Consider the following 23,972-nt stretch of genomic DNA (forward strand, 5'->3'; position numbering starts at 1 on the left):
CCGGATCCAAATTGAGTGCAATCAACTTTCATCCTTTGCAAAACACCTTCACGGGTGCCCAGGCGATATTAATCAACAACCTCACTGCCAAGTGGCTGGGATGTCCTCCACTGAGTCCACCATCCTCTTCACCCCAAACACCTCCATTGTTTCCAGATACATAGACAGTTAGGCTGTTTGGAAAGAGAAACAGAGTACATTCCTCTTAGTCCTGAATAATTTACTTGCGGACAAAAAAATATGTACTTTTTTCAGTGGTTATGTCACGGTTGCGTGGTGGTGCTTAGCACCTGCAGATTTCCCCTTCCCCATTAATCAAGATCCACGACCCCGCTCTAGCTTGCGCTGGAATGCATGTCCTCGCTCCTGCACATGCTGGGATTGGGCTCAAAGGTTGGGCTCAACTGGGCTCCAGTGCTAGCGGGCACGTAGTAATGGGATCCTGATACCGGAACTAGCAAGATGTCAGCCCCCAAGAATCGACGTAGGCGACCGTGAGTAGATTACCTTAAAAACAACGGTCGGGCTATCTCTAGTTCTCATTATAGCTCAATAGTATACCTGGGATGGCGTGCTTCCCGACTGGAAACCTGGCCCCTTGGGGTATCTGGTCAATATAATGGATCATCAGTGGTTAACGTCCAAAAGCGGAAGTTGCATCACAGGCTCTCTTTCCAAAACGGGATCATCCAGTTGTTTGGGACTCGGCAGAGGCTACAGTAGCCTAAACAGAGGTGGCTCCCCAGGCCTCAGAGCCAGAAATGTACACTCAAAACGTCATGGTTACTTTTGTCTGTCACAACAAAATTGTCCTCATTCATTCGTTCATACAGTCATTCACAGAAGAGCAAAAACAACCATATAATGCAAACATTTGTTTTAATTCATGCCAGGAAAGGCACATTCATACACTCAATTGAACAGTTCGATATATCAGAATTTTGTATGCATATACATTCAGGCAGTGCATGAGTTCTGATGTCCATGAATAAATGCATCAATTACATTCAAACATTTTGAACCACAAATGATAGCACACTGGGTAGGAACACTGACCGATTTGTATACATTTAGCGGAGGAAGCAAATGTGCGCGCGCCCTGCAGTCCATATTGCTGTTGGATCAATCTATACAGTGCAAAAACAGACATTACATCAGAAGCACTTCATGGTAGTGGACAGTCCCCATGAATTCATTTTCTTTTCAACAGCTGGGTCGAACTAGTTTGTTCCTCAACCTATTTGTTTCCATTACTTATTAGTACATTATCTTAGTCTACAGTTCATAACTTCTCTTTTCTCTGTTGAAATTGCATCTTTTCTCAGAATAATGCATATGCAATAAACAGTGTGCAGCAGTCGAAAAGACCGAACTGGAAAAATGCCTTACTGTGCTTCATACTTCTTAATCGCAGATTAATCACACATTCTCATTATGAGACACAAAAACATTCACAAATGAGCACCTGATAACGTTATGTCCTTTAGTTTATTATCATGGTTGACCTTTGACATTGCAAGCAGTAAGCACATACAGATTGACTGGAGGGCAGTGGAGGAAAATGCTTTGCTACACTAGCTTGTAGACTGGAGAACAACATCATTCTAAATGGTGTTACATCAAATTCTGAGGTAAAACGAGTTGAACTTGCAAGATTGGATGTTTAATAACTGGCATCACTATTATTAAATAATAGTTATAGAATACTCTTACATAATTTCAATGACTACTTATCACTGAAGCTTTGGTCCAACTTCTTCTCTGTCCATAATGACCCTTAGATTATACTCTGAGGACACGGGAGGTTTTTGGATTTCTCGACTGTCAAAGTATGTTGTCAAGAAAATCCTCGAAATATCTTAAAAAGCCCATTCATGAAACAACTTCAAATGGTCTAGTTAGGTTAGATAATGCATACGCAAGTGTAGACGCATACAGTAAGCATAGGTTTCTAAATACATAACATTGGACAACACCGCAAAATGTTCTTAAGGCAAAATACTCCACTCCATGTTGTGCATAGATGAATCATTAGGTTTCAAAAGCAAACCGATACCCTAAACTTCAAGCGTGAGTTAATGCACAGTGTACAGCAAAGTTGACAGATGCTGACTGTAACTGACAGATACGTAGTTTGCTCAAGGATATGTTTTAACAGCTTTCCTTTGGCGTGATGATATTTGATGAGGCTGTTGAAATTGTATGGTGAATTTGTTTAGGTGTGTGGTGTGGTGTATGTCTTTATTATGCCTGCAACATACTTTATGTAATTATTTATTGCATGTTTATTTGCCATAACAATTTCCAATCCATTCACCACTACTTCCATCCAGTCAACACTTGAGTCTATAACCTGCTTAATAAGGGATGATTATTGAGGATGACCTCATGCAAACTGGGCGATCTTATTCCCATAACACACCACAGTCACCCATTGGCTAGCATTATCTGGATAGTTTCTCAGTTATCCTATTTAGTTAATGGTTCCCTTGAAGAGAATCCATAATATGGACCCAGTCTTGTAAGATCCTTAACTTTAAACTGATGACAGGAGGACACCTATCAGCAGTGATATATTATTCAAGATAATGGACGAGAGATAGTAAGGCAATCCACAGACCATTTAATAGTCATGCCTTCCTCACTTTGGTTGACAATGGCCCACTCACCAACCCAAGTTTGGTACTTCAGAGCATTACGAATGGATATTGTGTTTTAAAAACATCCTCTGGACCCAAGGTCTATCTGATTACAAACACCACATTACAAACAGCACAGACAGCTGTCAAAGGGGAAACAGAAACACCCATCTCTGTCATTGTATTAGATTCCACCTCTCTTCTTTCCATAATTTCCTGTCTTCTTTCGACAGTGCTAAGTCCCATTCAAATGCCACTCTAGCTTGGCGCACCAGTTGCCTCCCCTCCACTTCAACAACCAACTCTGGCCCGGTTAATAACAGCTTTCAGCCTGCGAGCAGCCCTAAGACCACATGCCACCTGCCAAAGACAGGCCCTCGGATTGGGGTTGCTCATGTAAAATGAAACTCCTTACTGGTTATTTGTCCATGGGCTTGTTTGGTTTTGGTGTCTGGACGACAACGCCATTGACCGTAACAGTCTTGTCAGGATCAGTCTTAGCTGTGTCCTTTTTGGACATGTCGGGCTCCCATAGGAAAAACTCGTGCAGGAGAGTGTTGACTGTGTCAGGGCACTCCATCATCACCATGTGACTGCCCTCCTCAATGACTTTCAGGAACGCAAACAGAAGGATCTGAAATGAAAAGGATAATAGTTACAATCAAGATACAAAACAGTGGTACAGATAACGTTGACCATATTCAATCTAATATTAGTCATTGAAGATGACAGGCTTGTGATATGATAAGAACTGTTCATAATTCATATCATAAAACATTCATTGATATAATTTTTCTTTTGTTCATGAGTAGTAGAGCTTCTGAACTAAATTCACATGGATTGGTATTCATTTATTTATGTCTCCTTACCTCTGCCATGCGTTGGTCCTCATCCATAGGCACAAACTTGTCGTACATGCCGTGCACCAACAGGATGGGGACAGTAAGCTCAGCATGGTACACCTCATCCCCCTCGGGCCAATACTGCCCACTCATCATGGCTCGCAGCACAAATGGATTCACATTGAAGGCATTGCCCTGCTTCAACAGTTGCTTCTCTTTGGCTCCCTGACGGGCAAACCCAGCCCTGAACATGTTGGAAAAAGAGGTCAGACTCATAGCCCAATGATATATTTTTGTTTTTGTATACCCTTATTTTTCCGGGTAAGTTGACTGAGAACACATTCTCATTTATAGCAACAACCTGGGGAATAGTTACAGGGGAAAGGAGGGGGGGATGAATGAGCCAATTGGAAGCCATCAGTATTATCTGATATTCTAAATTCTGTGTAAATTCCCCTTACTTTGTGTATGCAGTAGTAGTTAAGCATTGACAGTGTACGTCAGGGGTCCCCAATTACATTCAGCTGTGGGACGATTTTACCTTGGTTGGTCAGGGACCCAGAACATAGTTATAAATAACTTGTGCACTACAAAAAAGGTACCGCAAGAACCCCAAACAGATATATTATTTGACAAAAACAGAATAATTTCAAATCTTGATTCCCTGGGGATACGATCACATATGCGTCTCTCTTTATGCGCGGGAAAACTTGGGAACAGATTTCCTAAATTAAAATAACTTTGAGCTGATTTCCTGGGGCCTCATGTATAACATTTGCGTAAATATCTGCGTGCGTAATTTCTGAAAAATAATGAGATTTATCAACTTGGCGCACACTAGAGGTTGGCCGATTATGCTTTTTCAACGCCGATACCGATGCCGATTATTGGAGGCCCAAAAATCCGCTGCCGATTAATCGGCCGATTTTTGGAAAATATATATATATTTGTAATAATAACAATTACAACAATACTGAATGAACAATGACTACTTTTATTTTAACTTAATATAATACATAAATAAAATCAATTTAGTGTGAAATAAATGATGAAACATTTTCAATTTGGTTTAAATAATGCAAAACACAGTGTTAGAGAAGAAAGTAAAAGTGCAATATGTGCCATGTATAAAAGCTTATTTTATATTAACGTGTATGTTCCTTGCTCAGAACATGAGAACATATGAAAGCTGGTGGTTCCTTTTAACATGAGTCTTCAATATTCCCAGTTAAGAAGTTTTAGGTTGTAGTTATTATAGGAATTATAGGACTATTTCTCACTATACCATTTGTATTTCATATATGTTCTTATAGGCACTTTAGTATTGCCAGCCTAATCTTGGGAGTTGATAGGCTTGAAGTCATAAACAGCACTGTGCTTCAGGCATTGCTAAGAGCAGCTGGCGAACGCAGTAAAGTGCTGTTTGAATGAATGCTTACAAGCCTGCTGATGCCTACCACCGCTCAGTCAGACTGCTCTATCAAATATCAGATCATATACTTAATTCTAATATAATAAACACACAGAAATTACGAGCCTTTGGTCATTAATATGGTCAAATCCAGAAACTATCATTTAGAAAACAAAACGTTTATTCTTTCAGTGAAATACGGAACCCGTTCCGTATTTTATCGAATGAGTGGCAACCCCAAGTCTAAATATTGCTGTTACATTGCACAACCTTCAATGTTATGTCATAATTATGGAAAATTATGGAAAATTAATTACGGTCTTTGTTAGGAAGAAATGGTCTTCACACAGTTTGCAACGAGCCAGGCGACCCAAACTGCTGCATATACCCTGACTCTGCTTGCACTGAACGCAAGAGAAGTGACACAATTTCCCTAGTTAATATTACCTGCTAACATGAATTTCTTTTAACTACATATGCAGGTTTAAAAAAATATACTTGTGTATTGATTTTAAGAAAGGCATTGATGTTTATGGTTAGGTACAATTGTGCTTTTTTTCGCGAATGCGCTTTTGTTAAATCATCACCCGTTTGGCGAAGTTGAAGTAGGCTGTGAGTCGATGATAAATTAACAGGCACCACATTGATTATATGCAACGCAGAACAAGCTAGTTAACCTTGTAATATCATCAACCATGTGAGCACATTTTCACGTCAACTTTTGTGTGAACTGGTGCACAAATGTTTTGCAGTCTATTTTGGGGGGGTGGACAAATACAATTCCTTGTGGGCAGCCGACTATTCGGGAACTCTAGTGTACAGTATACTTTCTGTATGAAGAGTTTCTTGGTTTTGTTTTGTCTACAGCGATAGATTGGTGTTCTCTTTGTTGAGCGATTTGTTGTTATTTTGTCTACAAAATGTTGTTTTGTCTAACAACGGGTTGTTGTTTTGTCTAGCAACGGGTTGTTGTTTTGTCTGCACTGCAATATTGTTTTGTCTACAAAGAGATGTGATGATTTACTTACTTGAGAAAGCTCCAGGCCAGACAGGGGGAGAGGCAGTGCAGCACACAGGAAGGCAGCTGGAAAATGGAACAGAGGCTGGGCTCCAGAGCTGTGGGCCCCCCTCCATTGATCATCACCACCTTGTGAACCTGGTCTGGATACTCATGGGCCAGGAAGGTACAGAACGATACCCTGAAAAGGGATATAATCAAACAAGTGAAAATAACGTCTTGGGAACCTGCTCTCGGATTGGTCCATTCATCATGACATCATCATAACCCTGCTCTCTGATGTGTCCTTCATCATGACATCGAATAACCTGCTCTCTGACTGGTCGCTTCATCACGACTTCATCATAACACAGCTCTCTGATTGGTACATCATGCCATCGTCATAACCCTGCTCTCTGATTGGTTCTTCTTCTTCAGACATAGTCAGGACCAGTTTATGGTGTGTTTCAGGGTATGTTCAAATTGTCACGTCTGCTCCCGCTCTTCCCTCCCCCTGGCGCTTTAGGGCGCCAGATTACCCTGCATCACGCACTCCTGCCATCCATCACCCACACCTGCCTTCCCTCGTCACTCGCATCAGCATTATTGGACTCACCTGGACTCACTTATCTCCTGTTTATTTCCTCCCCTATATCTGTCAGTTCCCCAGCTCTGTTCCCCACTACGGCATTGATTGTTTTTTGTCTTAGTTTCTGTTTGCTGACGCTGTGCTTGTCTCGTGATATGTCCGCTATTTATTAAATGTTATTCCCCGTACCTGCTTCGTCTCTCCAGCATCATTCCGCGTGACACAAATACTGTAATTATTTTACTATCATGATATTCCTTCTGTTAATTGACCTAAGACATAAGATGATACTTGACCATTTTAACAGAGAAGCAAGCATACTGACCCATAGGAGTGCCCGACTAGGATGTTGCGTTTACGGGCGTATTTCTTGAAGATGGCGCGCATGTCCTCTGCCAGGGCATAGAAGGTGTAGGCCGCCGTGATGTGGGGTGCTGTGCTGGCCCCGTGGCCCGCCAGGTCAAGGGCGATGACCTCATACCCCAGCCGCGAGAAGAAGTCCAGCTGGCTGCCCCAGATGTCCAGCGAGCCGCCTACCCCATGTACGAAAAAGAGTGCCACATCTGAGTGTGTCCCCTTGCAGCTGGAAATCTCCCTCTCTGAATCAATCATCAATGTGCGCTTAGGCTTGCGATGGCGCCGGCGAGGAGGCGCCGCGGGTTTCAGATCCCCGACCGTGGGTAAAGGAGGCGCGGGTTTGGGTTCAGGGGAGGTGGGCACTTCCTTATAGTCGGCCAGTTCCACCTCCACGGTGCTGCAGGGCTCCAGGTCTCCATCCTGGCACTGGAGGATCTGCGAGTGCAGCACGTCACCCAGGTTCTCAATGACTAGCTGACCGTTGCGGTAGACAGTGATCTTGCGCTTGCAGTGCACACTGCTGCTGTTGTTGCTTCCACTGCCCTTCTCCTGCTCTGGCTCCTTTACCTGGTCCTCCTCCGTTACCACTGATGACTGGCGCTCAGGGATGATGTGGCGAACCCTTAGGACTCTCCCGGGCTTCACCTCCACAAACTCAAAGGTGTCAGCTGGCTCAGAGGACTCGACGGGCATCACCAGGCTGGCAGCCTTCCCAGTCAGACAGCACAGGATCCCGTCTGTAATGCTGGTCAGCATGGTGCCTGCCTGCAGAGACACATACCCATGAGGAATGTCAATGAGCAATTTTAACAAAACCAACACGACGTGATGGATTATGCTTGAAAAAAGAACAAAATGTTCAACTGAATAGGTAAGTACTGTGGTAAGAACATGAGGCAAGTGTTTTGTATGCATAATATTGTGAATAACATTAGTTATTTTATGTAATTAAAATACAACACAGCCCCCATTTTGGTCTGAGACAAAGTCTTAGGTTGGAACTTATAAAAAACATAATATAAGAACAAAACAGTCAGAAGTGCCCCAGGAGGGGTGCTGTGAGTTTCCATTATTGTTCTGACCATACACATGATCTCCCCATACATCACAACACATGATAGGGACGATCTGGTAGGCTTAACAGACAACAAAGATCAACAGACATCTTTGAACTAAAAGACTCCACTGGCTCTCACCACAACAATTCACAACACGAAAAAAACCGTCAAAACAGTTGTTTGAACCTGACATTTGCTCCATGATAAACACGCTAGGGTTTCTCAATAATCAAGCTTTCAATTAAAAAACTCACCAGCATAAATGACCAGTTTAACATTGGGTTCAAAGTCAGTCCATACACAACAGTAACACAATACCTGCGTTGAAATTAGTTCCAGTATGAAGAAGCAGAATCAATTGACAAAGTGACCTAGTCAAAAAAACTAAGAATGATCACGGATCTTCCAAAATGGCCCATGGTCCCTAGAGTATAAATAGATGTCAGCAAAGACACAGCGGGGTTCATGCCAACTGCTCACTCTATGTATTACATGTGCCAATGGAGAGTGGTTATTAGTACACCAGCAGACGATGGTCTTTCCCAGGATGGTTATGTCCAGTCATGGCTCAAGAGGTTTTTGGCAGTCTGGTAAATTGAGAATTTCATGTCACACGGTTTAAATATAGACACACAGATTATCAAGGGGAAGCAGAACAGAAGTGTCATATCTACAGTATGTGTTGGAACTTAGATAAAGGCTTCATGGTTTCCTATGTTACTGTGTCTCCGCTAACTAAACAGAATATAAACTGTTGGTTGTGTTCTATTATTAAATGATCTTATGTAAAGCTGGAGTATATGATCTACCTATGCTCACAGATTATGATGCCTGCAACGCTAGACATCTGATTGAATTGCATTTCTAGTCAACGTTCACCGATATTATTAGATCATGCTCATAGCTACAGTCGGTGAGGTCTGGGGAAAACTGCGGCAGCCATTCTCGATCCTCAGAAAACTGTTGCCTACACAGAAGGGAGGCTTTTCTAATGATGAGTTTGTGGAAACCCTTCGTATAAAAGCTGACCTGACACACTGGCTTTAATCAACACATATATTTCTCTCCTGGTATTCACTCCAAGGTCACACCATTGACTTATATACATGTCAAGCCACACACACACACACACACACACACACACACACACACACACACACACACACACACACACACACACACACACACACACACACACACACACTAATAATGGCAGAGCTCTGATTAATGTCCATAGCTCTCTCACTCACCCACCTCCAATCCCCTTCAACCCCGGATTCATATTCTAGATTCATACATTATTTATTCACAGTGAGGGGAAATGTCTAAATTCAATCAAATAAAATTTGATTTTATACCACATACATAGTTAGCAGATGTTATTGCGAGTGTAGTGAAATGCTTATGCTTCTAGATCCAACAGTGCAGCAGTATCTAACAGGTAATATCTAACAATTCCACAACAAAACCTAATATCTAACAAATTCCACTACAAAACCTAATACACACAATCTAGTAAAGGAATGGGATGAGAATATATAAGTATAAAATATATGGATGAGCAGTGACAGAGCGGCTAAGATGCAATAGATAGCATAGAATAGATAGTGAAGGATACAGTATACAATATATACACATGAGATGAGTAATGCAAGATATGTAAACATTCTTAGTGGCATTATTAAAGTGACTAGTGTTCCATTTATTGAAGTGGCCAGTGATATCAAGTCTGTAGGTAGGCAGCCGCCTCTCTGTGCTAGTGGTGGCTGTTTAACAATCTGATGGCCTTGAGATAGAAGCTGTTTTTCAATCTCTCTGTCACAGCTTTGATGCACTTGTACTGACCTTGCTTTCTGGATATCAGAGAGACGTCAACTTACCAGCACAACCAGCACTACAACCAGGAATACGACTTTCCCAAAGTGGGTCTTTTGTCTGCACCTCCCAGGGCATTTGAACTGATTCCAGAGGCCGACCCAAAACCATGCCGTCGGATGAGAGGTTGCCGGAGCGGTCTTCTAGTGAGGCTTCGGATGCGCGCACACCACCCAGCGTTTCCGAGTATATTACTCGCTACTGTCCAGTCCCTAGTTAACAAAGTCTACAAAATTAGGGCAAGAGTTGCTTTCCAAAGAGATATCCAGGATTGTAACATACTCTGTTTCACGGAGACATGGCTAGCTGGGGACACGCTGTCGGAGTGCACACAGCCAACAGGATTTTAATTGCATTGCGCCGACAGAAACTAACATCTCTCTGGTATGATGAAGGGGGGGTATGTTTCATGATTAACGACTCATGTTGTAATTGTAACAACATACAAGAAGTCCTTTTGTTCACCTGACCTAGAATTCCTCATAATCAAATGCCAACTATATTATCTCCCAAGAGAATTCTCCTCGTCACATTCGTGTATATCCCCCCCGGAAGCGGATACCAAGACGACCATCAAGGAACTTCACTGGACTTTATGCAAACTGGAAACCATATACAGTGAGGGGAAAAAGTATTTGATCCCCTGCTGATTTTGTTTGTTTGCCCACTGACAAAGAAATGATCAGTCTATAATTTTAATGGTTGGTTTATTTGAACAGTGAGAGACAGAATAACAACAACAAAAAATCCCGAAAAACGCATGTCAAAAATTTTATAAAATGATTTGCATTTTAATGAGGGAAATAAGTATTTGACCCCTCTGCAAAACATGACTTAGTACTTGGTGGCAAAACCCTTGTTGGCAATCACAGAGGTCAGACGTTTCTTGTAGTTGGCCACCAGGTTTGCACACATCTCAGGAGGGATTTTGTCCCACTCCTCTTTGCAGATCTTCTCCAAGTCATTAAGGTTTTGAGGCTGACGTTTGGCAACTCGAACCTTCAGCTCCCTCCACAGATTTTCTATGGGATTAAGGTCTGGAGACTTGCTAGGCTACTCCAGGACCTTAATGTGCTTCTTCTTGAGCCACTCCTTTGTTGCCTTGGCCGTGTGTTTTGGGTCATTGTCATGCTGGAATACCCATCCACGACCCATTTTCAATGCCCTGGCTGAGGGAAGGAGGTTCTCACCCAAGATTTGACGGTACATGGCCCCGTCCATCGTCCCTTTGATGCGGTGAAGTTGTCCTGTCCCCTTAGCAGAAAAACACCCCCAAAGCATAATGTTTCCACCTCCATGTTTGACGGTGTGGATGGTGTTCTTGGGGTCATAGGCAGCATTCCTCCTCCTCCAAACACGGCGAGTTGAGTTGATGCCAAAGAGCTCCATTTTGGTCTCATCTGACCACAACACTTTCACCCAGTTGTCCTCTGAATTATTCAGATTTTCATTGGCAAACTTCAGACGGGCATGTATATGTGCTCTCTTGAGCAGGGGGACCTTGCGGGCGCTGCAGGATTTAAGTCCTTAACGGTGTAGTGTGTTACCAATTGATTTCTTGGTGACTATGGTCCCAGCTGCCTTGAGATCATTGACAAGATCCTCCCGTGTAGTTCTGGGCTGATTCCTCACCGTTCTCATGATCATTGCAACTCCACGAGGTGAGATCTTGCATGGAGCCCCAGGCCGAGGGAGATTGACAGTTCTTTTGTGTTTCTTCCATTTGCGAATAATCGCACCAACTGTTGTCACCTTCTCACCAAGCTGCTTGCCAATGGTCTTGTAGCCCATTCCAGCCTTGTGTAGGTCTACAATCTTGTCCCTGACATCCTTGGAGAGCTTTTTGGTCTTGGCCATAGTAGAGAGTTTGGAATCTGATTGATTGATTGCTTCTGTGGACAGGTGTCTTTTATACAGGGAACAAACTGAGATTAGGAGCACTCCCTTTTAGAGTGTGCTCCTAATCTCAGCTCGTTACCTGTATAAAAGACACCTGGGAGTCAGAAATCTTTCTGATTGAGAGGGGGTCAAATACTTATTTCCCTCATTAAAATGCAAATCAATTTATAACATTTTTGACATGCGTTTTTCTAGATTTTTTTTGTTATTCTTTCTCTCACTGTTCAAATAAACCTACCATTCTTTGTCAGTGGGCAAACGTACAAAATCAGCAGGGGATCATATACTTTTTTCCCTCACTATATCCTGAGGCTGCATTTATTGTAGCTGGGAATTTTAACAAAGCTAATCTGAGAACAAGGCTACCTAAATTCAATTAGCATATCGATTGCAGTATATGAGCGAGTAACACACTCTACCACTGCTACTCTAACTTCCGCAATGCATACAGTGCCCTCCCCCGCTCTCCTTTTGGCAAATCTGACCATGACTCCATCTTGGTGCTCCCCTCCTATAGGCAGAAACTAAAACAGGAAGCGCCGTGATTAGGTATATCCAACACTGGTCTGACCAATCAGATTCCACTCTTCAAGTTTGCTTCGATCACGTGGACTGGGAAATGTTCCGGGTAGCCTCAGACAATAACATTGACGTATATGCTGACTCGGTGAGTGACTTTATAAGGAAGTGTATAGAAGATGTTGTACCCACTGTGACTATTAAAACCTTCCTTAACCAGAAACCATGGATTGATGGCAGCATTCGCGCAAAACCGAAAGCACGCACCACCGCATTTAACCATGGCAAGGTGACTTGAAACATGGACGAATACAAACAGTGTAGTTTTCCCTCCGTAAGGCAATCAAACAAGCAAAGCGTCAGTATAGAGACAAAGTGGAGTCGCAATTCAACAGCTCAAACACGAAACGTATGTGGCAGGGTCTACAGACAATCACGGATTACAAAAAGAAAACCAGCTCCCTCGCGGACATCGACGTCTTGCTCCCAGACAAATTAAACAACTTCTTTCTGCGCTTTGAGGACAATACAGTGCCACCGACACGGACCACTACCAAAGACTGTGGGCTCTCCTTCTCCGTGGCCGGCGTGAGTAAAACATTTAAACATGTTAACCCTCGCAAGACTGCCGACCCAGACGGCATCCCTAGCTGCCTCCTCAGAGCATGCGCTGACCAGCTGGCTGGTATGTTTATGGACATATTCAATCAATCCCTATCCCAGTCTGCTGTCCCCACATGCTTCAAGACGGCCACCATTGTTCCTGTTCCCAAGAAAGTCCCTGTTCCCAACTAAATGACTATCGCCCCGTAGCACTCACTTCTGTCATCATGAAGTGCTTTGAGAGATTAGTCAAGGATCATATCACCTCCACCCTACCTTTCACCCTAGACCCATTCCAATTTGCTTACCGCCCCAATAGGTCCACAGACAATGCAATCGCCATCACACTGCACACTGCTCTAACCCATCTGGACAAGAGGAATACCTATGTAAGATGCTGTTCATTGCCTACAGCTCAGCATTCAACACCATAGTAACCTCCAAACTCATCATTAAGCTTGAGACCCTGGTCCCGGACTTCCTGATGGGCCGCCCCCAGGTGGTGAAGGTAGGAAACAACATCTCCACTCCGCTGATCCTCAACACTGGGGCCCCACAAGGGTGCGTTCTCAGCCCGCTCCTGTACTCCCTGTTCATCCATGACTGCGTGGCCATGCACACCTCCAACTCAATCATCAAGTTTGCAGACGACACTACAGTGGTAGGCTTGATTACCAACAACGACGAGACAGCCTACAGGGAGGAGGTGAGGGCCCTCAGAGTGTGATGTCAGGAAAATACCCTCTCACTCAATGTCAGCAAAACAAAAGAGATGATTGTGGACTTCAGGAAACAGCAGAGGGAGCACCCCCCTATCCACATAGATGGGACAGCAGTGGAGAAGGTGGAAAGTTAACCTCAGGAGGCTGAAGAAATTTGGCTTGTCACCGAAAACCCTCACAAACTTTTACAGATACACAATTGAGAGCATCCTGTCGGGCTGTATCACCGCCTGGTATGGCAACTGCACCGCCCACAACCGTAGGGTTCTCCAGAGGGTGGTGCGGTCTGCACAACGCATCACCGGTGGCAAACTACCTGCCCTCCAGGACACCTACAACACCCGATGTCGCAGGAAGGCATATAAGATAATCATGGACAATAACCACCCGAGCCACTACCTGTTCACCCCACTTCTATCCAAAAGGTCTTCCCGGCTGTATGGAATAACACTTAAGGTTTTCTGGGCTAACAATGTAAGAAATAATACATTAAAACACTAAATACTGCACAGTGTCCTAAGGACTTGAAGCGAAGCTGCCATCTCTATCAGCGCCATCTTGCAGTTATTAATATTCGCTTTTGCTTTTCAAACAGAAAAAAATTATATATACAGTTGAAGTCGGCAGTTTACATACACTTAGGTTGGAGTCATTATAACTAATTTTTCAACCACTCCACAAATTTCTTGTTAACAAACTATAGTTTTGGCAAGTCGGTTAGGACATCTACTTTGTGCATGACACAAGTAATTTTTCCAACAATTGGTTACAGACAGATTATTCCACTTGTAATTCACTGTATCACAATTCCAGTGGGTCAGAAGTTTACATACACTAAGTTGACTGTGCCTTTAAACAGCTTGGAAAATTCCAGAAAATGATGTCATGGCTTTAGAAGCTAGGCTAATTGATATAATTTGAGTCAATTGGAGATGTACCTGTGGATGTATTTCAAGGCCTACCTTCAAACTCAGTGCCTCTTTGCTTGACATCATGAGGAAATCAAAAGAAATCAGCCAAGACCTCAGAAAAAAAATTGTAGACCTCCACAAGTCTGGTTCATCCTTGGGAGCAATTTCCAAACGCCTAAAGGTACCACGTTTATCTGTACAAACGATAGTACGCAAGTATAAACCCCATGGGACCACGCAGCCGTCATACCGCTCAGGAAGGAGACGCATTCTGTCTCCTAGAGATGAACGTACTTTTGTGTGAAAAGTGCAAATCAATCCCAGAACAACAGCAAAGGAACCTTGTGAAGATGCTGGAGGAAACCGGTACAAAAGTATCTATATCCACAGTAAAACAAGTCCTATATCGACATTACCTGAAAGGCCGCTCAGCAAGGAAGAAGCCAGTGCTCCAAAACCGGCATAAAAAAAGCCAGACTACGGTTTGCAACTGCACATGGGAACAAATATTGTACTTTTTGGCGAAATGTGCTCTGGTCTGACGAAACAAAAATAGAACTGTTTGGCCATAATGACTATCGTTATGTTTGAAGGAAAAAGGGAGAGGCTTGCAAGCCGAAGAACACCATCCCAACCGCAAAGCACGGGGTGGCAGCATCATGTTGTGGGGTGCTTTGCTGCAGGAGGGACTGGTGCACTTCCCAAAATAGATGGCATCATGACAAAGGAAAATGATGTGGATATATTGAAGCAACATCTCAAGACATCAGTCAGGAAGTTAAAGCTTGGTCGCAAATGGGTCTTCCAAATGGACAGTGACCCCAAGCATACTTCCAAAGTTGTGGCAAAATGGCTTAAGGACAACAAAGTCAAGGTCTAGGGTGGCCATCACAAAGCCATGACCTCAATCCAATAGAACATTTGTGGACAGAACTGAAAAAGTGTGTGTGAGCAAGGAGGCCTACAAACCTGACTCAGTTACACCAGCTCTGTCAGGAGGAATGGGCCAAAATTCACCCAACTTATTGTGAGAAGATTGTGGAAGGCTACCCAAAACGTTTGACCCAAGTTAAACAATTTATAAGCAATGCTACCAAATACTGAGTGTATGTGTAACAGTATAGCTTCCGACCCTCTCCTCGCCCCAACCTGGGCTCGAACCAGGGACCCTCTGCACACATCAACAGCAGTCACCCACGAAGCATTGTTACCCATCGCGCCACAAAACCCGCGGCCCTTCACAGCGCAAGGGGAACAACTACTTAAGGTCGCAGAGCGAGTGACGTCACCGATTGAACCGCTATTAGCGCGCACCACCGCTAACTAACTAGCCATTTCACATCGGTTACATATGTAAACTTCTCACCCACTGGGAATGTGATGAAAGAAATAAAAGCTGAAATAAATCATTCTCTCTACTATTATTCTGACATTTCACATTCTTAAAATAAAGTGGTGATCCTAACTGACCTAAGACAGGGAATTTTTACTAGGATTAAATGTCAGGAATTGTGAAAAACTGAGTTTAAATGTATTTGAGTAAGGTGTATGTACACTTCCGACTTGAATTGTACGCTTGCTCTGAGAATGTGATCCGGAGCCTCCTTACGAATGGTGTGACGCAATTGTGGAGCATCTGGAGGCTTGCGGAGGCATAATCAAGCTCTGTAACGCATGGCCGTGCGCATCCCAAATGTTTTAATAATGCGGAGGGCTCCGTATAGCTTGACATTGACATGACTGTTTGACGGTAGGTGGGGGAGAGAGGTCCTATATATACAATAAGTTCACTACCTTGAATAATTCTTTCACAACAACTCTACTACGTGAAGAGCAAAAAGTGTGTTTGCTCAGACTTCTGCATCGCAGTAAATGCAGTACGGCTACTGCAGATATCGGATTGGCCATGCAGAGCCTTTAAGTCTCATTGATCTCTACACATCTACAGTACCAGTCACTGGGTACTCATTAAAAGAAAATCGTACATTTTTATATTTTCTACATTGTAGAAAAATAGTGAAGACATCAAAACTATGAAATAACACACATGAAATCATGTAGTAACTAAGAATTAAACAAATCAAAATATATTTTAGATTTTAGATTCTTCAAAGTAGCAACCCTTAGCTTTGATGACAGCTTTGCACACTCTTGGCATTCTCTCAACCAGCTTCACCTGGAATGCTTTTCCAACAGTCTTGAAGGAGTTCCCACATATGCTGAGCACTTGTTGGCTGCTTTTCCTTCACTCTGCGGTCCAACTCTTCCCAAACCATCTCAATTGGGTTAAGGTTGGGTGATTGTGGTTGGCAGGTCATCTGATGCAGCACTCCATTACTCTCCTTCTTTGTGAAATAGCCCTTACACAGCCTGGAGGCGTGTTGGGTCATCGCCCTGTTGAAAAACAAATGATAGTCCCACTAAACGCAAACCAGATGGGATGGCGTGTGGCTGCAGAATGCTGTGGTAGCCATGCTGATTACGTGTGCCTTGAAGTCTAAATAAATCACAGACAGTGTCACCAGCAAAGCACCCCCACACCATCACACCACCTCCTTCATGCTTCAAGATGGGAACCACACATGCGGAGATAATCCGTTCACCTACTCTGCATCTCACAAAGACACGGCAGGTTGGAACCAGAAATCTCAAATTTGGACTCATCAGACCAACGGACATATTTGCACTGGTCTAATGTCCACTGCTCGTGTTTCTTGGCCCAATCAAGTCTCTTCTTATTATTGGTGTCCTTTAGTAGTGGTTTCTTTGCAGCAATTCGGCCATGAAGGCCTGATTCACGCAGTCTCCTCTGAACAGTTGATGTTGAGATGTGTCTGTTACTTGAACTCTATGAAGCATTTATTTGGGCTGCAATTTCTGGTAACTAGGGTACATGGCTGGTAACTCTTATGAACTTATCCTCTGCAGCAGAGGTAACTCTGGGTCTTCCTTTCCTGTGCTGATCCTCATGAGAAACAGTTTCATCATAGCTCTTGATGATTTTTGCATTGACTGACCTTCATGTCTTAAAGTAATGATGGACTGTCGTTTCTCTTTGCTTATTTGAGCTATTCTTGCCATAATATGGACTTGGTCTTTTACCAAATAGGGCTATCTTCTGTGTACCAACCCTACCTTGTCACAAGACAACTGATTTGCTCAAACGCAGGAAAGACATTCGACAAATTAACTTTTAACAAGGCAACAAAGCAAAGGGTGGCTACTTTGAAGAATCTCAAATATAAAATATTTTTTGGGTTACTACATGATTCCATATGTGTTATTTCATAGTTGATACGTCTTCGCTATTATTCTACAAAGTAGAAAATAGTCAAAATAAAGAAACACCCTGGAATGAATAGGTGTGTGTCCAAACTTTTGACTGGTACTGTAATTGAAATGTCCACCTGTGTAATGTGTGGCATGCAAATTCTGAAAATCAGCAGATAAAACAGCTTTATGCATATATTCCAATTCCAGTATACAAGTGTGCTATTTGCTGACCTAGCAAAGTTGATTACAGTTTTTCTCAATTGCTCACAAGACATTTTTGGATCTGTGTTGAAACATACTGTATCTACAGCAGAACTGCAATAATCAAATGCTCAAATACATTTACAGACCTTCTGATAACTTGATTGCTTTTGTACCTGACTTTCATATCTTAGACCACCTTTTGCAAAACTTTAAATACAAATTCCTAAGTGTTTCTTCACAGAATATTAACACATTCTTTCATCATAAGAGAAATATGTGCAATATGGTGTTTACCGATCTGGCAATAAGTAAAAGCTACTGCATAAAATTCTAAATCACCTCATCAGTGTCATACCATGTACAATATAGGAAAATGGGGAATCTAGGCAATGGGGAATGTCAAATTATTATAATTTTTGTACAATATTGTGGACTAGCAGAAATGCAGAAAATGAAGTTAGGTTACTTCTAAGTAACTTTGGGTTACTACTAAGTCGTCTGCATCATCTCCAACATCAACTTACATTATCGAGCTTTGCTTAGTGGATTAAGGTCTATACATTCATATCAGTTGTTTTCTCCATTGTATTCATCTTTCCTTATTTCTATTGTGGATTGTGTTTCTGTGCGCCAATGGAAAGTCTACAAAACTATGAGCAAACCAGCCTATGTATTGAATACATGAGACTGGATTGTGATGATACCGATGAATGAATCCTGCACACAATGTGTTTGTTTTTTGTTTTCTATCAGGAATAATATTTGATTTGATGTGTATGGAAAGGTTTGGTGAAATATGTATGAAAGGAGAGTAATTATTGCCCATGATGCTGCACCTTTGGATAGATGTACGTTGATCATCATGAATTAGTGAATGCAAAACATGTTTTATTGTTCTACTGGGATTTTTAAAAGACACAGACATTCTGTTTTGTCTGCTTGGACTCAAGAAATAAGTATGGTTGCGTTAATCTTTTGATGAATGTATTTGCAATTTTAACGGTATACTATAGTTTTGATGAATGCATTTATGTTTTGAGAAAGCAACTACATTTTGAAAAACGCATTTGCTGCTTTGCAAAAGGCCACAGAGCTCAGTGTCTAGTGCACTTTGTTAAGAAAATCGACAACATTGTTTCAGAAAATGCTTGTACGCAATCGAGAAAAACGATGAAAATTAGGTGCACAGGACAAGTGAGCAAAGGAAAGTTCATTTGAACACACACATGGGAAATCGGAAAGCGGGTCATGGTAATGGGGAGAGAGGAGGGGGCATTGATCCTGGTAAATGATGCCTCTGCATGAGGTGCAGCTTACTGCTCACTGTTTCTATGCATCCACACACACAGGGGAGCTCATTAACGTATTGAAATGGCACACAGGGATCAATGTCTGGCTGAGAGGAGTAGAGGCAAGGAGAGAAGGTAAAAGGGAGAGAGGGGGGGAGAGAGAGAGAGAGATAATTTATTGAGAGTGTTGTGAAGGTCGGTGCATCCTGTACTATCCTGTTTCATGAGCCAAGTGAATTTTGTGATTTCCCTTCCTTGGCAAATCAAAATGGTGGGCCTCTAGGAGCAGTGAGCGCGTCATTAATCATACAATCAAATGCTACCATCACAACATTCATTAGACACAGCTGGCCTCTAAATCATTGCAATACGTTTAGGGGTCAGGATACTGGATAATGTGTGTGTAAGCACTATGAAAGCCCAGACATGACCTACAGGCATATATGTCTATACACAGATACTGTATGTATCTCATGTAATAACTGATATCATATTGAGGTTATCATCATCCAATCATATCAGGTTTGATATAAGACTGAAAAGAAAGTATGTTGGAGGTGGACTTCCCTCCAGGGGATGTGGTGGCCACTCTTGCAATGAACCAGCGCATGAATGATAAACTGCGAGGAGACTTGCACTACACTCCAAGATCACTACATTACTCCACAACCAGAGATTAAAATGCAAAAGGCCATCCGACTCAACGTTCCTTGCCATTTAAATCCCACTGTCAAATTAAGGTCGAATATGAAAGTGAAACTTGAATATGATTGAGTTTTCCAGTGGACTGCCCTAAATTCTCTCAACCATGTTATTCAGCCATTTTACTATTTGATCTGCAATGCAGAATTAGGTTGATTATCCAAGCGTCATGTTTAACACACATTTGGTACACTATGTGCTCTACTTTTCCACCCACACAGTACATCAATACATTCTGATGCATATATGTACAGTATTCAAAATACAAATGTATAACTCATAACTAGTTGAATTATGTTGGTACTAGGGCATAATACTACCTGTAAACATCAGAGATTACATAATGTACCATTTAGAGCAGACAAATGAAGCCTTAGCCAAATGAGCATGCATACATTATTTTTTCAAAACTGTTATGAAAGATTTAACCATTTGCAAACAAAATATATATATATATATGCCAACAACATAAATCAATATTGAGTGGGTGTGTTGCGCAATGTATGTCACAATGCCAACGCATTATGATTGACACCTATTTATCTGAATTCCCATTATGAAATCTGAAATACTCTGTTGTGGGTATGGTATCAACATAAAACCCTATACCCAGTAATTGCCATATAACGATTAATGATGTTAATGATGCATGTGACCATTTTCTAACCAAATCCTTACCTTACTGATGATTAAGGATGAGAAATAGGATGCTCCTCTTCCATAAGACGCTAGTCAATAGGTTGATAATAATGAACTGCAGTTGAAAATCTGTTGCATTGGTATAATTCAAAAGCAATCTGCAATATGCTAATTGGGCATCTGCAGATGGTTTACATCTTACTAATCAACAAATACACTACGGTTTTAAATCTAAGTAATGCTCACTCGGTAGGTGTGCCAATTTAAATTTTAAAATGCCCATGCTGATGACAGATCAATGCTCTTTCGATCAGCATCGTTCGGCGTTGCGCACACGGGCGAGATTCTACCAACCCTTTTGGTCTTGTTGTATTCTGGTTGTACTCAGCGTCTACGGAATTTTCCTGTCAACTTCCTTCTGCATTTGAATGACAAGAAAGATAGCGAATAGGCTACAAGCCTTAGTCCTACGAAAGCCAATAGGATGTCTTGTATTCCAGTTGCTAAGCCCGAGTGGGTAAACTAACAACAGATTCCCATACCGGGTGTGTGTGTGTGTTACCAAGCAATTTAACTATACCAAATAGGCTATAATACAAATGAAAAAACTTTGAATGTAGCCTTATATGCATCAATACGTTTTATTAATGATATCTGAAAGAAAAAAGTCATGGATGATAATATTCTTGGTTTGTAACTGCAAAATCAGTTTTATGTTTATGTGTTGCCATGGTGTTTCTTTCAGTTCAGACCTCACCAGAGTTTATTTTTTTTTAACCTTTTCCCTTGATGACCTTGACAAGTGGACCTCCCTAAGGGTGATGAGTATGCCTACGCTGCCTATGACAGCTCCCTGTCACTTAGCGGAAGATTCACTTCCATAAGCAGCATCGACACCAAAACATCTGGGGTTCCCTCCATCTCCTCTAGAGAGCTGCCAGTAAGCTCTGTGGCCCCTCAGGATGGAATGCTTCTGGCTGAGGCCCCACTGCAGCAGCCTATAGTGATGAGGTGCTGACCACTGGTGGAAACATACACTCCTTCGAAGTAGCCTTGTAGCAGGGGAGAGACCAAGGCAGCAGAGAAAGAACTGTCCTCCACCAGCCTCTCCACTGCTACAGGTGGGAGGAAGAAAACCGTAAGAACTGTCTGCTTCCAGGGACTCTGGAGAGCACTGAGAGGCAGAGGAAAGGAGAAGCAGCCTGTAAGCAATTACTAGTAATCATACTGTAATACTTTGTTGTACTCTTGTTCATTTCTTAAATATACAATGGTAAATCTCATGAGATTTGTATCAAATAGATACTTGGAAAACATGATTAGATATTTGAATGCAGTTGTCATTGTAGCAACACATCCTGTTAACACAGAATATTATATAGAAAATATGTTGTGAATAACTGTCATTTCTTTTTTCAGGCTCACCGAGTGGCAATAAAATAGCCTACAGTCTGTGACCGCCGTAAATCTCCCCGGCAGGAACACAGAACCTAACAGAAGGAGGCTGGGGTTGTGGTGGGAGCAAGAAGCCAGAGCATAGAACTTTTTAGATTTTCCAGTGATGAAGACATGGGTATCTCATGGTATGGTGGGGTATGCAAAATAGGTCAACTTTGAGCACCTTGATCTCGTGAATGTTTTGGCATTCAGGTCCAAAAAGTCACTTTCGAAACGCTTCTACAATGGGCAAATATATATGGAAGGTTTTGTTCAAAATAAAAAGGGGTGCGGACAAAAAGTGATTGAATTCAAATAGTTTACCCTACTGTCTAATATGAGAAAAATCCACTGTGCACATACATGAAATGAAACTGAGAAGTAGGCTACAATACTAGAAATGCAGGATTTAAAGTATGAAATTGCATTATTCTTAGAACAGACTAAGTCAGAACTGTTACAAAAGATATTCAGAGTCATTAGAAAAGCATCTGCCTGTCAAACTGTTACTGGAGGCCATGAAACGCCCTGAAGTTTCATGAGAGACATGAATATTCAAAGACATGAATATTCAAAGACAAGGCATAACATTTTATTTAAATTAGCATAAAATAACTAGGTTCCCACATGTGTAATAGGCTACAGTAGTCTAGCGTAACCATACTCGTTGTTTTCATGTACCCTAGGTGCTCGATGAGGCTAATAGTAGCCCTAATAAAATAATCTTAGAATCTCTGTCATAGGCTATGGAAAATATTTTTATATATGGTAATAAATAAATGCACTTACATACAGTACAAGTCAAAGGTTTGGACACCTACTCATTCAAAGGTTTTTCTTTATTTTTACTATTCTACAGTAGCCACCCTTTGCCTTGAAGACAGCTTTGCACACTCTTGGCATTCTCTCAACCAGCTTCATGAGGTAGTCACTGTAACGTAGACGCTGGGAGTCGGGAAGCAAGTGCAGGTGGTGAATTTAATAATAAACGGAACATAAGAAACACGAGTAGCGTACAGAAATGAAACACAGTCAAGACTGCCTGGGGATTGGAAGTAAGGGAGTGACAGATATAGGGGAGGTAATCTGTGAAGTGATGGAGTCCATGAATGCCAGGTGCGTGTAATGATGAATGCCAGGACTGGTGGTTAGTAAACCGGCGATGTCGAAAGGCGGAGGGGAGGAGCAGGAGTAGACGTGACAGTACCACCCCCCCAGAAGCGTGGCTCCAGCCACAGGACGACGGCTAAGAAGGAAATCACAGATGTTGGGGTCCAGAGTGTCCTCCAATGGAACTCAACACCCCTCCCAGTCCACCAGGTACTGGAGCCGACCCCCACGACGTCGGGAGTCCAGTAGGGATCTGTCAGCATATGCGGGACCTCCCTCGATGTCCAGGGGGGAGATGGGGTGTCATGGGGGACAGCATCAGCCAGGGGACCAGGAACCACCGGAAGGGAGACATGAAATGAATGTGAGATAAGCTGCAGCCTATACGTCACCTCACTGACCCTCCGGAGAACCTTCAGGCCCCACAAACCGGGGCTCAGCTTCTTGCAGGGATGGCAGAGTGAGAGGTTCCTGGTGGAGAGCCAGACGCGATCACCAGGATGGAACGCGGGCGCCTTACTGCAGTGGTGATCCGCCTGCTCCTTCTGACAATGGACGGCACGCTGGAGCCTCACTCCAAACCTCTGCATGCCGGAGGAACCAGTCGTCCACCGCAGGGGCCTCGGTCTGGCTCAGAGTCAATGGAGCCAGGGCAGGCTGATAACCCAGGACACACAAGGGAATAAGTCCGGTGGAGGAGTGACGTAATGAATTCTGGGCACATTTCGCCCAGGAAAAATATTAAAAATAAATAAAATGAATGAATAAATATATATATACACTGCTCAAAATAAATAAAGGGAACACTTAAACAACACATCCTAGATCTGAATGAAAGAAATAATCTTCTTAAATACTTTTTTCTTTACATAGTTGAATGTGCTGACAACAAAATC

General features: G+C 42.5%; 1 protein-coding gene across 7 annotated transcripts in view; it reads right to left on the bottom strand.

Moving 5' to 3' along the window:
• Nucleotides 1-862: 862 nt before the first annotated feature.
• Nucleotides 863-23,972, bottom strand: part of LOC115156723 (protein ABHD8) — a 70,256-nt gene continuing 47,146 nt past the window's right edge. For 4 of the 7 annotated variants that reach the window (XM_029704348.1, XM_029704347.1, XM_029704349.1 and 1 more), the window contains 4 exons: nucleotides 6,804-7,600; nucleotides 5,921-6,091; nucleotides 3,509-3,725; nucleotides 863-3,273 (listed from right to left, as the gene is read on the bottom strand). In XM_029704348.1, the coding sequence (XP_029560208.1) occupies nucleotides 3,058-3,273; nucleotides 3,509-3,725; nucleotides 5,921-6,091; nucleotides 6,804-7,600 (1,401 nt within the window). In that variant the 3' untranslated portion in view covers nucleotides 863-3,057. Of the gene's footprint in view, nucleotides 3,274-3,508; nucleotides 3,726-5,920; nucleotides 6,092-6,803; nucleotides 7,601-8,147; nucleotides 8,457-20,568; nucleotides 20,894-23,972 lie in introns of those variants that run through there. The other 3 variants (XM_029704353.1, XM_029704354.1, XM_029704352.1) reach the window with 3 other exon arrangements.

The sequence above is a fragment of the Salmo trutta genome, chromosome 21 (assembly GCF_901001165.1).
Source record: "Salmo trutta chromosome 21, fSalTru1.1, whole genome shotgun sequence".
NCBI classification, from domain to species: Eukaryota; Metazoa; Chordata; class Actinopteri; order Salmoniformes; family Salmonidae; genus Salmo; species Salmo trutta.